Here is a 17505-nt window from a genome sequence, read left to right on the forward strand (position 1 = left end):
CACATTTTTTTTAAAATCATCAAACACAACGTTTAAATCTTATGTTCTTAAAAATGGTTAATTTCTGAAGATATTTTAGTTGGTATGATAACGATAACGAGTTTAATATGGAAAGAAAACAGTCTGAATTTCCTCTGTTATTTTTTTGGCTGCATTTTGGGCGTTAATTGTTCAGATAAACGTCAAAAAATCATATCCGGTATGAATGTATATAGAATATTTGAAATTTCATATAAGGAATGCATAAGGGTACCGAACCAAAAAAAAAAAAAAAAACCACTTAAAATTATATCACCGACCAGCCTATATGTTCTGATCTCATTAAAACTTCAATACTTCAGTTTAGTGAATCGTTAACCACAATAATAAAATGTTTGGCTCGAATTGATTTGAACACAGCCTTATTTTGCTTTGAAAAAATAATTCAAACAAGTAGCAATCGGACATCCGATATTGATACCCGGTAATTGCGCCATAGTATTTAATAATCTAAGATAGTCTTGTGCCATTAGTTGTAATTGAATCAGTGCATATAATTCATTATAGTAAAAGTGTAAACTGTGAAAAATACAATAGAATTGACATGAATCAACGGATGATGGACACTTATCGCAGATCTACATTATGTACCCCTCTAAACTGCAAATATTGTTTTAGATGTATGTGTAAATTATTTGATTGCTATTGATTCTAACTATTCTAAAGTTCCAATTGATATTCTGGTGAAACCTATTAATGTTTTGAAAAGGGAGGGGGTGTAACAATTTGGGCGCACTATACATTTTCATAAAACTATTAATGAAAGTTGAAGAAAACAGTGATCAATCTCATAACTCCTATAAGGAATACAAAATAAAGAGTTGGACAAACACGGATCCCTGGACATACTAAAAGTGAGATCAGACTACTTTATTATTTTAAAAAATTATACAAGAATTATAATCAAATGTTTGGTTTTCTTTCTACGCAATCTGGGGAGGGGGTGGGATTGGGTCTATTTGAATATGGAATTTGCGTAAGAAATATGCCCGTTTCAAAGTAGAGGAGAGGCAGTCTAGAACTCTCGTGTAAGTCAAAAATCACGCGCTTATGTCGTTACCTCATATTTCCTAAAAACACGTCATAACGGCATTCATACAAAATTATTCAATCAAAAGAAGGCCTCAGCTGTTATGATTTATGCTTTTGTATTTCGAAAATATGACTTTAGTCAAAGTCATAATCAATATATGTCACGACAATCATGACCTACGTACGTTAGTTCGAATTGCGCAGTGACTTCAAAAACGTCACAATCATATCCCCTTAAGTAATGGTATCATCAATTTTTCCCCAACACATGTCAAACAGGGAGACAGTTTATTAATGATCTTCCAGATTATCTCCATTTATTAATGATCTTCCAGATTATCTCCATTTATTAATGATCTTCCAGATTATCTCCATTTATTAATGATCTTCCAGATTATCTCCATTTATTAATGATCTTCCAGATTATCTCCATTTATTAATGATCTTCCAGATTATCTCCATTTATTAATGATCTTCCAGATTATCTCCATTCATCTCCAGATCCTGTGGTCTTAAATTCTGGAACATTTAATTGTTTAACGCATGCTGATGATATAATTCTTGAAACAGGGTTGGTTAGTACTGAATGTCACAAGCAAAACACCAAACTCCTGGCTTAGGTTCATCCATTTATTTATCGATACAATCTGATGCTGATATATACACTTAAAATGTATCTTTTCGACCCTATAACAACTAAAACATGCATAAATATCATTTCATAATAATATACATTATATCACGCATAAATTATCAGTCACAATGAAATGATTTGACATTAAGAGTTTTATCCCTTAATCTAGATAATCTAAATATGTACATTATGCTTACATCTCACAATATTTCATTATGAGTACTATGAAACTAATAAATGTCGTAATATATAATAGGCAATATATCCCATTACCTCTCTATGGGACAGAGCCGAGTGCATGTACTGAGTACTAGCTAACTGATTTGATATCAACTGGATGTTCCAGAAATAAATCTGTCAATAAAAATACATAATCTTAGGACCATTATTTGTTTTATCAGTATAAAACCACTTATTCCAAATCCTTTGACTTTAAACTTGACCACATGACCACTCACTTTTATGGGGTGGATCTATAAGTTAAAACGTGAACATTCTGCATGATAGTTTTTCATTTTTTTATAATCAAGATAAAAAAAAAAACCACACTACTACATTCTACTTTCCTTCTCAGCTAATGGTTTACAATAAAAACTAAACATTTTGCAGTGGTATTGTAATGATTGGTGTCTGAGTATTAATTTCGCAAAAACTAAGATCCTAATTTTTAACAAGGTAGGCAGACTCTTGAAAACTAAATTCTATTTGGCTGGTATTGAACTAGAATGTGTATCCAACTACAAATACCTTGGGGTTTTATTTTGTTCCTCTGGTTCATTCTCCCTTGCTCAGAAACAACTTTGCTGTAATGTCGGAGTTGGGGATATTCCCCTTCACTTTGACATATCAAAAAGTATCTTAAGTTACTGGTACAGACTTGAAAATCTTGGTCAGTCATTTCCACAATTGTTTGATGCATATCGAGAATCAAAATTACTTTTTGAACAAAACAATTCATCATGGTTTGGTTCTATAAACTGTTTGATAAACAATATTAATGGAGTTAAAGATTTGCCCTTTATAGAGGTATGTCAGTTTAAAAAGGCTCTTAAAGATTGTTTATTCAAATCTTAGATCACAGAATGGCATTCTAACCATAAATCAAATTCAGATGAAAGATTAAGTTGCTTTTCCACTTTTAAACAAAACTTTGGTTTTGAAAATTATTTGAGATCAATTAAAACTTTTGAGCAAAGGAGAAGTCTAACACGTTTCTATATATCAGCTCATACACTAAACATTGAAAGGGGGCGTTACCAAAAATCCCTGACATGAGATATTTTGTCTAAGATGCAACAACAATTCAGTGAATGACGAAAAACATTTTTGTTTTATTCTCATGTAGTCAGTAAACAGAAGAAAGGGTTATTTTATTCCAAATGATAGACAAATCATGTAAGAATTTTGTAAAGATGGACATTGATCAAAGGCTTATCTGGCTAATGACCAATGAAGATGGAAATATCCTTACCCAAATTAGTAAGATGATTTTAAACAGTGGAATATAATACTACAAATGATACATTTCATTGCATTGTGCACATTTTCTTTTCTTTTTTTCTTCATATTTTACACTTGTAAGTTGTCTTAGCTACTGGGAGTACAAGACCAACCGTCTGGTACAACAATTCATTACCAGACTGTTAGCAGGCACTGTTCCTCGGTGCCCCTGTAATCAAGTCAACAATTCATACCTTCTTTAACACTTCGTACAATTGTTTTCATCTATATAATTATTCTATTCTAACTTCCCTGCATTAGCATAAAGCATTCAAAAGAAACGGATCCTGTATGTACATGTGTTTTATATTTGCATACTGTACTTACTAAACTATAATTATACTGATTTGACTACAATTTTATACATTTATTCACACAACACTATCATTATCCGTTGTCTCAGAAACTGGCACTGTCCTTAGATGTGTTAAGCAGTTGTGTTATTTTATTGTATATATCATGTTAATAATTTAAATCTTGTCGGCAATCAGTATTTTATATATAGTTATAGATCAATTAAAATATCGGTGTACAACTATACATTACATAAAGCTTGTCTGTAGTTGAATGTAACATTGGAAATTATTAAATTATTGAATTTTTTCAAGCCGTGGCGTAGCAATATTTCAGTATTTGTTTTATTATACTGAATGTTATATCAACAACAAAGCAGGAAGATGTACGTCCAATTCTAAATCAAATATTAAGGTGTTTATGATGAATTTCTGTGATAGATCCAAATATTGTTTTCTAGATGTTCGCACTCTTTGATCGTTAGAGTTCAATATTCTGCATCCTCTATATCATTCTACCAAATACAATTAATGTCTTTTTCTGTTAGCTTTCTGTAGTAACGACGTTGATATGGGTAGTCTCATCGCCATTTATCGAACTCGTGGGTCAGTTTACATCTTTGATGAATACGAATCATACGTTTATAAACACACCCAACACAAAACATGATGTACTATCGCGTAGTAATACATCTCAAATTGTTTGTGTGATATATAGTATTATTTGAAATTAGAAACGAACTTGAAATGTTTGTATTTCCGTGGGGTTAGAATAGGTGACTGGTCCTCAGTACACCTTGCTTGTCGTAAGAGGCGATTGAATGGGGCGGCCCTTAGGACGAGACCGCAAAAACGGAGGTCCCGTGTCACAACAGGTGTGGCACGAAAAAGATCTCTCCCTGCTCAATGGCCATAAGCGTCGAACATAGACCTAAATTTTGCAGCCCTTGACCGGCAATGGTGACGTCTCCGTATGTTTGGGAAAAAAATTGCGAGGTACGTTAAACAATATACAATCAACCAAATGATAATTTCTACTATGGTCCGATAACTCAGGGGTGGGAGCGGGCAGGGTGGGGCGGGGTGGGGGGCAGAGATAGGGGCGTGTTTCATATACATGTACATGCGTTCTCGAAATACGAAGGTAATTTAAGTATGTACATTAACTAACACAGGACCATATATTGACTAAATACAAGATCAGCGATCGTTGAAATAATCCAATGAGATCCAATGATATTTCGCTTGTAAGCCACTAAAGTGATTTGTTATCGACTTCCGGAATGCCTTACATCCGTTTTTGCAGTGAGTGATAATGGGGACTCACTTTGTTTGTCTATCTGACAGCGCCCCTATGGGCGGGTCAAAGGTCGTTGCAGTTGAGTTGCATTCGTTTGACCCGCCTATCGGGACCCTGGGGATGGCACACATTTGACTGAAATAGGAAATGATAAAACAATTACCATTGAATGTTTAAAACATACAAATTTAGAATTAATAATACTCAGTTTCAAAACATAACACACAGCTCATCAGTAACCGGTTCTGTTTTCATCATTGTCACGGCGTTTTCACTGATTCTCATTTTTTAACACTCTCTCTTTCATTGGGGGTTTAGAGTTCATTTTGCTTGGGTTACCACATCCCATTACATTGAATCCGATACCGGGTGAAATCATTGCGGCAACCATTTCTTCGGGTTGCAGTTGCTATTCTAGTGGTCGAACTCATCGCGTTGGCAACAAGGATCCTTTAATATTTGCTGTCTTTCATATCTTGATTGTGCGAGTGGCTCCGTTCACCTGATCAACATATAAGGCTCACGGCAAGTGTGATTTAGTGGAAAAGGGAGATTTGCTCCTACTAGGCAACTGATCCCACCTCTAGCATATACGGGGATCCGTGTTTGTCTGATCCCACCTTTGGTATATCCAGGGGTCCGTATTTGTCTAACCCCACCTCTAGTATATCCAGGGGTCCGTATTTGTCTAACCCCACCTCTGGTGTGTCCAGGGGTCCGTATTTGTCTGATCTCACCTCTGGTGTGTACAGTGGTCCGTGTTTGCCCAACTCTTAAATCTTTTATTCCTTATATAGGAGTTATGATATTGATCACCGTTCGTTATCTTCGCATTCATAGGAGTTATGAGATTGATCACTGTTCGTTATCTTCATTTTTATAGGAGTTATGAGATTGATCACTGTTCGTTATCTTCACCTTTATAGGAGTTATGAGATTGATCACTGTTCGTTATCTTCACCTATCATTTTGTAGAGAATACGTATAGTTAGAGGTAGGTTTGTTCTAATGAATAATATACCTCGTATCACAAACGTAATACACTTTAATATGTCTTTATGATAACAAGTAAGTTTTATGTATATTTAATAGGTCACCAACATACTATCCTTATATTTCCACGGGTTATAATTTTTTTTTCTGCATGCCAGCTACCTTCATCACCCGATGAAACAACAAAGAAACATTTTATTGTTTCCATGGTTTTCATCGTGTACAAAGTTTCATTTAGAACAGAAGTTGGATTTGACGAGGAAAACTATTCTAAGCAAAAGTGGTCACATGTTTCTTTTTTTTAAAAAAATGGAATCTCATTGAAATTTGGAGTGAAGAAAAGAAAGAAAATATTTCCAGATTATTCTGTTTTAATAAGCATGGTACAATTTTATAGTTTACCGATTAAAAAAAAACTACATCTAGTCTCCATTTACAAGTATTTTGGAAAAAAGATTTTGATTGATCAATATATTTCAATGATGGCGCGAATATCGACCATCGACAGAAAAATCCAACTTCTACAATAAAGTATCACTTGAGTGTCTCCAGTTGAAAGACCGAGGTTCTATGAATTTAGGACGTTTTGAAATAAGCGATTTTAGGTCCTCGTTTACAAGGAATGACGTGTCCATCTGCGCTATAGTGGACAGAAGAACAAGAACACGTGGGGGGGGATTATGTACATGCACAACTAGGTAATGCAATATGTTTGGGGGGGGGGGATTAAAAGGTTTAAATGCAATATCAATAGTGAAAATATATCTAAACATAAGAAATGTAGAGTTTAGACTTGAACTTGAAATAGGTTGAAATACAAGACTGAACTTTTCTATTCCTTTGTTAGTAAATTTAAAGTTAAGGAACCGACAACATAATTCGGAGTATCATCCATATCCCGCTGCGGTTTATAGAGCCTGTGATGGCCAAAATTCATAATCAGAGTTATGGTGTTGAATATCCCATGTATGGACCATCTTTGACTTCTTTAAATAACGTATTCAAAACTTTTAATGGAATAGAGAGTAAAATTTTCTGCTAATGTCACGTGTAGGTACTAAGTTTGAAGTGAATCAAGTCTGACATCGTGTATATTTGGTATTTTATATGAACGATGCCCATGACTGTAACAGGTGGTATGAATAATACACCGTTGTCATTCTCACGTTTTTCGATCAATAATAGTCTCGACTAAGACTTGTAGATTGTCACTCGCGACTTTAAATGAACAGTAAGAAATCTTTAATAGCACTCACAAACAAGGTATCTTAGAGAGCCTGTAAATACATTCAAAGGTGACTGCTTATCGTCTGGATTACAGTCCGCCATTACTGGATAACAACCTTCCATTACCCAATGTAATGCTCAGGGATGATTCTTTATTGATTCGGGGCACTTTGGTTAATGCTTTGTGATTTTTACAAACATCAAGATAACCCTGATTGCTCCTCTGTGTGCCATTTACTCTTAACTCCTCCATTACAGACAGACGTGTTACAAGTCATTATCAAAAATAGTATTAAAACAGAAACGTCATTTTTCATTCCTAAATTCCATATCTGAATTATTGACCCCTGGGTCTAGGCCTCTGCTGGTGGACTGTTAGTCCCCAGGGTCTCTACAGCCCAGTAGCTAAGTACTTCGTTAATACGGATGTAAATTTAATTGCTGTGATAAAATTTAGAAATTGATTTCAAAATTAAGGATCATCTCCCTCATGCAAAGCTCTTATCCTTTGACGAATTTGACTCCACTTTTTGGCGCTATGTTTTCCCCTATAATAGCTCTAAAACTTCATTGGTATTTTGGATTTCAAACATTTCGGTTGAGCATCAGTGAACAGACATTATTTGTCGAAATGCGCATCTGGAGCATCAAAATTGGTACCATATCAGTTTTACATTATTGTACTATGTGGCATCTATCCCGATAAAGATGAACATCTGTAATACCATTATTGTGATGGAAATAATCACTCAAACGACCACACGCATACCACATAACGACCACACGCATACCACAGAACGTCACACGCATACCACAGAACGTCACACGTATATCACAGAACGTCACACGTATATCACAGAACAACCACACGTATATCACAGAACGTCACACGTATATCACAGAGCGTCACACGTATATCACAGAACGTCACACGTATATCACAGAACGTCACACGTATATCACAGAACGACCATACGTATATCACAGAACAACCACACGTATATCACAGAACGTCACACGTATATCACAGAGCGTCACACGTATATCACAGAACGTCACACGTATATCACAGAACGTCACACGTATATCACAGAACGACCATACGTATATCACAGAACGTCACACGTATATCACAGAGCGTCACACGTATATCACAGAGTGTCACACGTATATCACAGAACGTCACACGTATATCACAGAGTGTCACACGTATATCACAGAGCGTCATACGTATATCACAGAACGTCACACGTATACCACAGAACGTCATACATATATCACAGAACATCACACGTATATCACAGAACGTCACACGTATATCACAGAACGTCACACGTATACCACAGAACGACCACACGTATATCACAGAACGTCACACGTATATCACAGAACGACCATACGTATACCACAGAACGACCACACGTATATCACAGAACGTCACACGTATATCACAGAACGACCACACGTATATCACAGAACGTCACACGTATATCACAGAACAACCACACGTATACCACAGAGCGTCACACGTATATCACAGAACGTCACACGTATATCACAGAACGACCACACGTATACCACAGAACGACCACACATATATCACAGAACGTCACACGTATATCACAGAACGTCACACGTATATCACAGAACGACCACACGTATATCACAGAACAACCACACGTATATCACAGAGTGTCACACATATATCACAGAGCGTCACACGTATATCACAGAACGTCTCACGTATACCACAGAACGTCACACGTATATCACAGAACGTCACACGTATACCACAGAACGACCACACGTATATCACAGAACAACCACACGTATATCACAGAGCGTCACACGTATATCACGGAGCATCACACGTATATCACAGAACGTCCACACGTATATCACAGAACGTCACACGTATATCACAGAGCGTCACACGTATATCACAGAGCGTCACACGTATATCACAGAACGTCACGAAGGCAATTTTAGCTGTGCATTGGTTGCCTTTTTTCATATGGAATAAGTGCATACATGCCAATTCTATCTTTAGATTACAGTTCTAGCATGATGCCTTCTACAAATACATACTAGTTGAAAACCAATGTGAATAGGAACATGCACTGAAGTAATGTATTTTGATTAATTTTAATGCTGAACAGTTGTCAATTTACGTAAAAACAAGTTATTGTAAACCATTTTACCTCATACACAGCTGTTTGAGTACAAAGGGAAAACAAATTGTCAAGTATGAAGGTGAAGATAACGAACAATAATCAATCTCATAACTCTCATAAGCAATACAAAATTGGGAGTTGCCGGGCAAATACGGACCCCTGGATATACCGATAAGTGGGGTCAGGTTCATAGGAGGAGTAAGCTTCCCATATCGACCGGTCACACCCGCCTTGAATCTTATATCCTGATCAGGTAAATGGAATTATCCGTAGTCAAAATCAATGTGCCAAGAACGGCCTAACAATCGCCATTTAACAAGTCCGACAGTATTTGACTCAATGATAGATTGTATTGGCAAATTATATTATAACGACCAAAGAATTTGCAAAATGCTGACTTAAAATGAGACTGTTGAAACCCCTACACCCTCAACTTGTTTGTCAGTAGTTTGTCTCGATTTAAAAACTGATCATATGGAGAACAATCTCTTGGGTATCTAATCAGTTGAGAGATATAAACATCATGTGTAGGTGATAATGGAATATTGCTATATTAATATGGAAAGTTGACGATGGAGAAGCTAAAATCATCAGATTACAGAAATTTGTCATAAAATTGAGTTGTTAGTTTACCGTTGATATATACTTTCAATAAAATATCTAAGTATGAAGCAGAAGTGGACGACTCTGTGGTATTTTTTTTTATTTCGAGTTCACTGAGATATATCGAATTGACATATGGATGAAAATTATTATTGTTTATAGACAAAACGTTGTCGATAAATTTAAATATCGAATTGAAGGCCACAGAGTTTTTTTCTTCTCACGGAGTAGTATTTGAATAAATTATGCTTCATATGAAGATAAAAAGAGGTCAGCTAACAAAGGAGCAGAATTCCATAGGGCATTTAAAAAACCCACACTTAATGCTCCCAAATAAAAGCCTCTAGTATGTCTACATTGACCTAGAGCGTACATTCCTCTGAAGAGTTTGTTATTCATACTAAATAAGAATAAAACAGTGTTATTCTATATTTCAGATAGCCAACAACTCTCTGCTGTTTGAAAACAGTCTACGAAAGCCATGGAAGTATGTGTCCAGCGTGCACTGTACGCAGACCTTGGAGTCAGAAATGAAAACAGAAGAGGGTTTGTTATTTGTTGTGCTATTTTATAACTCGATGAGATGATAAGGAAAGTATACTCTCCATTTCATCATGGTTGTGTAAAGTGTCGGTTGTCCTTCCTGGTTTCCTACAGTCGGTAGTAGGTGTTTCTAGTGGGTGGTGAGCATTCGCCAGATGAAGGAATGGGTGGTTGACCTAAATCAGTACTAAGGAGTGACTCGTCATTTACTTTCCAACACATGTAGACAATATGTAGCAATATTCCATTATCACCTGCATATGGTGTTTATATATCTCAACTCCTCCCAGGCACCTAGGTACAGGGGTCCGTGTTTCACCTTTATAGGAGTTGTGAGATTGATCACTGTTCGTTATGTTCACCTTTATAGGAGTTATGAGATTGATCACTGCTCATTATCTTCACCTTTATAGGAGTTATGAGATTGATCACTGTTCGTTATCTTCACCTTTATAGGAGTTATGAAATTGATCACTGTTCGTTATCTTCACTTTTATAGGAGTTATGAGATTGATCACTTTTCGTTATCTTCACCTTTATAGGAGTTATGAGATTGATCACTGTTCGTTATCTTCACCTTTATAGGAGTTATGAGATTGATTACTGTTCGTTATCTTCACCTTTATAGGAGTTATGAGATTGATCAATGTTCGTTATATTGACCTTTATAGGAGTGATGAGATTGATTACTGTTCGTTATCTTCACCTTTATAGGAGTTATGAGATTGATCAATGTTCGTTATATTGACCTTTATAGGAGTGATGAGATTGATCACTGTTCGTTATCTTCACCTTTATAGGAGTTATGAGATTGGTCACTGTTCGTTATCTTCACCTCTATAGGAGGTATGAGATTGATCACTGTTCGTTATCTCCACCTTTCATGTAGACCTATCACTTGCATTGTTATGGTTGTCCTTTTTTTATCTGTCTGTGGTACAATCGCCCAGAAAATAAGGTATTTATTCCAGATTTGGACATTCTTGTGAATAAACAAAGTTCTTGAACATTACTGAGATAATTTTCTCCTTGGGTCTGGTTGTAGTATCTTTGAAAGTCCATGATAAAGGGAACATAACAGAGAGTAATCAGTGTATGAAGAACGGCTAAGCAATTAGTAACAGGCCAGACAACAAGTGACATTCTGTAATTGAATACAAAGTTTCCGCAGTCTCGTTTAAAGTCAATACTTCATAAATTACACGGTCGTTATAATCATTTGATTTGCAATTACAACCTGACATTAGGTCGACTGCTTCCTGACGTGTTCCATATCAATTTATAAGTGGTTTTTTACATACTGATTTTCACTGCAGATTATTCCGTTTACCTGAACAAACTAGGTGATAGGTGAGGCTGCAGTGGGGTCGTGAACCCTGTGTCTGTATCGGGTAAACATTGAAATGTCTGCGTAATCCGTAGTCCAAATCAATGTGTAAATATCAAACTTGTATAAATTATAGTTGGTATTGACATTTGATTTTTTGGAAATGATATAAGCTAAGGAAAATAAATTACATTTCGGGCTCTCCGTGGATTCCCTTTTATCATGGTAAAACACTTGCCGTTTTTCACCTGTATGGTATTGACATATTGCATGGTGAGCAATCATTTTTCTCTTTATGTTATCACTCATCAAATGTAGTCTGAGATTGAATGTTTTTTATACTGAACCAGCTGTGCTTTTTTCATATTTTAGCATGTTTATACTTATTTACTATTAACTGAATTTAAAAAAAAAAAGAATGATTACCAGCCCCTTATCTCTATACGTCACTTAGGAAAACAACTCGGTATATATTTAAGTTATATATGGAGTTCCGGTCTTGGGGTAGTTGTATAACAAACTAGAGATCTACAGACCATTTTATCCTTTTCTATAAGATGTGAATTTTCAGGCGGCGATGCAAGAAAACAACCATGTAAGACATCAAATGTGCGCAGAAAATGTTGCACTGAAACTAAAAAAATAAGGGTGGATTTATTCATGCATAGCTCTTTTCCTTGGAAGAATTTGGCTCCAGTTTATGCCACTCTAGTTTTCCTTTTAGTTCTTACAAGTTTATTTTATTTTGAATTTCATAATTTCGGCTTGAGCGTCAAAATCCGCATCTGGTTCATCAGAATTGGTACCGTAAAGGTTTTACATTACATCCCACTTTTCACTAGAGAGCTACATTTGATTTCCATGTACAGTCTGAGATTATTGTAGACTGGTGCCGAGCTACATGGGACACCATTCTCTGTTGGCCCTCCGTCCCCCCAGGACAGACAGTTTACATGGAATGTCCCCCCTACCCGGGCTTGGACCCAAACAGTGAGTAAAACCAATTACCAACCATTTTCTTAATTCTTAGTATGCTTCCGCCTACTATAGAATCATTTAAATTCGTGGGGGCCAATTTTCGTGGATTGCTGACTTTTTGCGGGTTCGTGGGGGACGTAATGCCGCGGAATTTGATATTTGTTAGAAAGATAACTTTGGAATGTTTGCTTTGTCTTTATTCGTTGAAGATGTAAAGTCGTGGGTGAGGAGTACCCACGAATTCCACGAAAATTGAGCCACCACGAATTGTAATGATTCCACAGCACGTCTCTTCACACTATGTGTGATGTAAACTCGCATATACTTTTATTTCAATTCGCAATTTAATAATATATGCAATCAGACTTAAGAATATTAACTAAAGACTTTTTGTTCATATTGCAATTACCTAATTACAGGCTGTATCATATTATGACTATTCTCTCGTCGAAGATGCTTTTAATGGAAAGGAACCTGGGATACCAATCCACCCACTAAAGCAAGAATCATGAATTCAGACAATTTTGCTCCTCTTTTTATCGATTTTTAGAATACTATTGTTCCTACTTTCTTGTCCCTTTTATTCCCAGGTATACATGATAGTTGAAATATGTCTTAAGTTGGAATAGGAATTGCTATGTAACATAGTTTCGAAAGTTTGTTTTGGATTTAAAGACGCCTGTGAAATTTGAAAGTGATATAATAAACATTTTATTTTCGGAAAGAATACTTATCTTTTAATTGCTTTGGCACCAGTTTTGAACCAAAACTCTAAACGTCAGAAATAGCAAAACAATGTTATCTTCAGCTTTTCTTGCCATACATTGATATCCTAATTTTGATGGACAGCTTGAATTCATTAATCAGGATACATGTACACGCTGATTCTGATTCTGATTATCATTTAACTTCCAATAAAATGTAAGGTTCATGGGATTCAATTTATGACGCTGTTGACATTTTGTGGGAGGAAACCGGAGTACTCGGAGTAAAACCACGTGTACGGACGGGTGACCACCATGCTATCACTGCCAATGATCTAGGATCGAACTCGTGTCGCAGCGGTGAAAAGCTAATGTGTTAACCACCACGCTATTCAGTCACCCATACAATACTTCTTCGTCTTATCAACCTACAGCAAATAGTTCCCTTGTGAGCAAGTGCTTAGTTTTACAAATTGCATAACAATTCCTAATCAGGGATACACAATTTAAGAAACACAAATAACTGGAAATAAAAAAAATCTCGCACGCAAAAAAGTATTTCTTTTAAATGTATAAAACCACAATTGACTAAGTTCATTTCGATTGGTCAATTACCGGCGTGATACCTTAAGTAACGCATTTTCAGTTTTCAAATATTCAAAAAATACTTTTTACGCACTGGCTCGTTACATCACAAAATCAAACCGTATAAATTACTTTACGTTCAAATGGTGTCTAAAACGATTGATTTTCAATCTATATTTTTATTCAATGTTGTAAATTTGTTGTTTTGAATAAATACTGCTTAAGGTTATTTAAAAACAATGCTATTTGATAAGAGACTTATTAGTAGTAAAAATGATATTCGAATTTTAATTTTATCCCACACTATACGTATATCTGCAATTGTATATTCTTCTAACCCTGTTACAGAAATGGCATTTAGGCGATGTGGCGATACTTCTGTTTGGTAGGAACCGTGGGGTACTAATATCTGTATTTTTTGTTACAGAGATGGCATTTAGGCGATGTGGCGATACTTCGGTTTGGGAGGGACCGCAGCCCCTGGGGTACACAAACTACACGGACTGTTACACACCAGAGTCACGGAGGTTGATGGCTAAATTCTACGGAAATAAATCTGTAGAAGATCGACAGGTACAACCAATGATAGACTCCATAACATACAAGATATAACCTCTCAATGTCCGGTACAACCAATCACTGACTCTGTAACATACAATTTATACCCTCTCATTATCCGGTACAACCAATCACAGACTCCATAACATACAATTTATACTCTCTCATTATCCGGTACAACCAATCACAGACTCCATAACATACAATATATACCGTCTCAATGTCCGTTACAACCAATGATAGACTCCCATAACATGCAAGTCATACCAGTATCTGGTAATTCATATGATGTCTGCAATACACATTGGTAAACTTTATCTAGGTATTGAAAGATATACATTGTATTCTCCAGGTTTGAGGGATTTTAAACAGACGATATTATAGGAATTTTGGCTGTTCGTTATCTTTAACTTCAATATCCCATTATCAAACAGATGATATTCCTTCTCTCATTGCATTCCCCTTTTCGGTGTCTGGTAATTCATATGATGTCTGGAAATTACACCGGATTGATGACGGATACTTTTTTATATTGCTATAAATATTCTCAAGGTATGAGGGATCTCAATCTCTCATTGCATTCTCATTTGCTAGAAGAAGATGGGCATGTGTATAAATTAATGTTATATTGAAGCAGAATGGATTACAATTTAGCTATCATTGCACAAACTAATTTTTACACTCTATAGATAAGGTAGAATATATAATCAGTACTCCTTGATTGTCGTAAGGGCGACCGTCTTATTCAGTCGCCTCTTACGACAAGCAAGGGGTACTGGGAACCTATTTTAACCCAAATCCACACGAGAGTATCAATTTTTGATATATTATACTCAAATATGAGAAGGAACAAAGACACAATCGCTCATGAGCCAATGAATTTAATACGTAGTATCCGTTGATCAAACCTCGCCAACCCTTTTTCTTACATCCCGTTGGGATCCGGGTTAGAATAGGCCTCAGTACCCCTTGCTTGTCGCAAAAGGCGAATAAATTGGGTGGTCCTTCGAAAGAGACCGCAAAAATCCGAGGTTCCTTTTCACAGTAGGTGTGGCACGATAAAGATCCCTCCCTGGTAAAAGGCCGTACGCGTCAAGCAAAGGCCTAAATTTTGCAGCCCTTCACCGGCAATGGTGACGTTTCCAGATGAGTGAAACATTCTTGAGAGGGACGTTAAACAATATAAAATCAGTCAATGTAAAACTTATACGGTACCAATTTTGATGCACCAGATGCGCATTTCGACAAATAATGTCTCTTCAGTGATGCTCAACCGAAATGTTTGAAATCCGAAATAACTATGAAGTTTTAGAGCTAAATATAGCCAAAAACTGCGTGCCAAACAAGTGGAGCCAAATTCGTCCAAGGATAAGAGCTATGCATCAATCAATCTTTTTCTCACATGATGCCTCTCTTTCTTACTGATGTATTCTCGGTAGTGAAGATTATCCGATTTTACAAAAGTAACGATGATGTACTCAATGCATGTATTGAAGATTAAGAATATTTTCTATGTAGTCAGTAAGTACTGTTTTCGTCCGTTCGTGTATTTTACGCACAAATCTATCATATTATAACATTTCTCAATCCAAAAACGGATGAAATAAAAGGACCGTTATTCTTTAAAATTGTTCAGGGTTGCATCATTTTAATTTAATCATTACTTTTATGTTTCAGTGGATGAAGAAAATTGTTGTTGGAACTCGAACTATGGAAATAATAGGTCTCTGTGTCTCGCTTGTGTCGTGTGTGACGTCACTGTTCATTTTCTGTTACTTCCGAACATTACGGTGCCACAGAACAAGGATCCATCGGAACCTCTTGGTCTCTATCATAGTGCAAGTTATCATCCGACTGATCCTTTACATTGATCAGTATATTGCCCGAGAAAAGCAATCAGATTATCTCGCAGCCACCGGAAGTTACATAGCTATATTCCATACGGTATTTATATATATATGTGCATCTGTATGTGTGTAATCATGTATCGATAGATTTGTCAGACTGTATGTATGCACAAATGTATGTACGTTTGCTATGAAACACACCAGACAGCATATGACCCAATTGCAGGTTGTATTTGCACACTAGATCATTGCAACGGCCATAAACTTTGCAAATTGCTGATTTTAAAACGAGACACCTGAAACCCCTGTCATATCAACTTTTTGTTTGTATGTGTGAGTTTGTATATTGATTTGTATGAAAGGTGAAGATAACGAACAGTGATCAATCTCATAACTCCTACAAGCAATATAAAATAGATAGTTGGGCAAACACGGACCCCTGGATACACCAGAGGTATGTATGTACGTCTGTACTTGCATTTGTTTGCATATATGCATACAGGATGTTTGTATATCTATGTGAACGTGTGTAAGGTATGTCTATGTGTTTGCGTGTTTATGTGTTTATGTAAGTTTCCATGTGTGTGGATGTATGTGTATGTATGTATGCGTATGTATATATGTGTATATACATATGTATCTACGTGTGTTTATATTTGAAAGGTGAAGATAACAAACAGTGATGAGTCTCATCAATCCTATAAGAAATTCAAATAGAAAAATAGGCAAACACGGACCCCTGGATATACCAGGGGTGAAATCAGGTGTCTAGGAGGAGTCAGGCATCCCATGTCGACCGGTATGTGAAAAACGACTGCCAGGGTAAAGATGTTAGGAGGAAGTGGTAGGGAGGAAGAGAGGGGGTGAGAGAAATTATGTGAAAAGGAATAGAAGATGAAGAAAGGAGAGAGAGATGGTGTTAACAATTGATGTGAATGGGATAATTTACATTCTTTTACAAACTATCGTACCCTAAATACAATTTTATTCGTATGACTTACGATAAGAAATATACATCATATTAAACATGAAGACAAAACTAAACGGAATAAACTTGTGGAAATTCACCACAGAATAATAGATAACTTATAGGAGTTATGAGATTCATCACTGTTCGTTATCTTCACTTTTCATATCATACACCAAACTTTTAAACGGCTCTTAAATG

General features: G+C 36.1%; 1 protein-coding gene across 1 annotated transcript in view; it reads left to right on the forward strand.

Moving 5' to 3' along the window:
* LOC125666323 (PDF receptor-like) overlaps positions 1-17505 on the forward strand; it is a 59387-nt gene that overhangs the window by 17833 nt on the left and 24049 nt on the right. Inside the window, exons 2-6 of the mRNA XM_056152446.1 lie at positions 10237-10341; positions 12237-12260; positions 12551-12655; positions 14360-14505; positions 16168-16434. Coding sequence (XP_056008421.1) covers positions 10237-10341; positions 12237-12260; positions 12551-12655; positions 14360-14505; positions 16168-16434 — 647 coding nt within the window. The remainder of the gene's footprint in view (positions 1-10236; positions 10342-12236; positions 12261-12550; positions 12656-14359; positions 14506-16167; positions 16435-17505) is intronic.

Source organism: Ostrea edulis, chromosome 10 (assembly GCF_947568905.1).
Source record: "Ostrea edulis chromosome 10, xbOstEdul1.1, whole genome shotgun sequence".
Taxonomy (NCBI): Eukaryota; Metazoa; Mollusca; class Bivalvia; order Ostreida; family Ostreidae; genus Ostrea; species Ostrea edulis.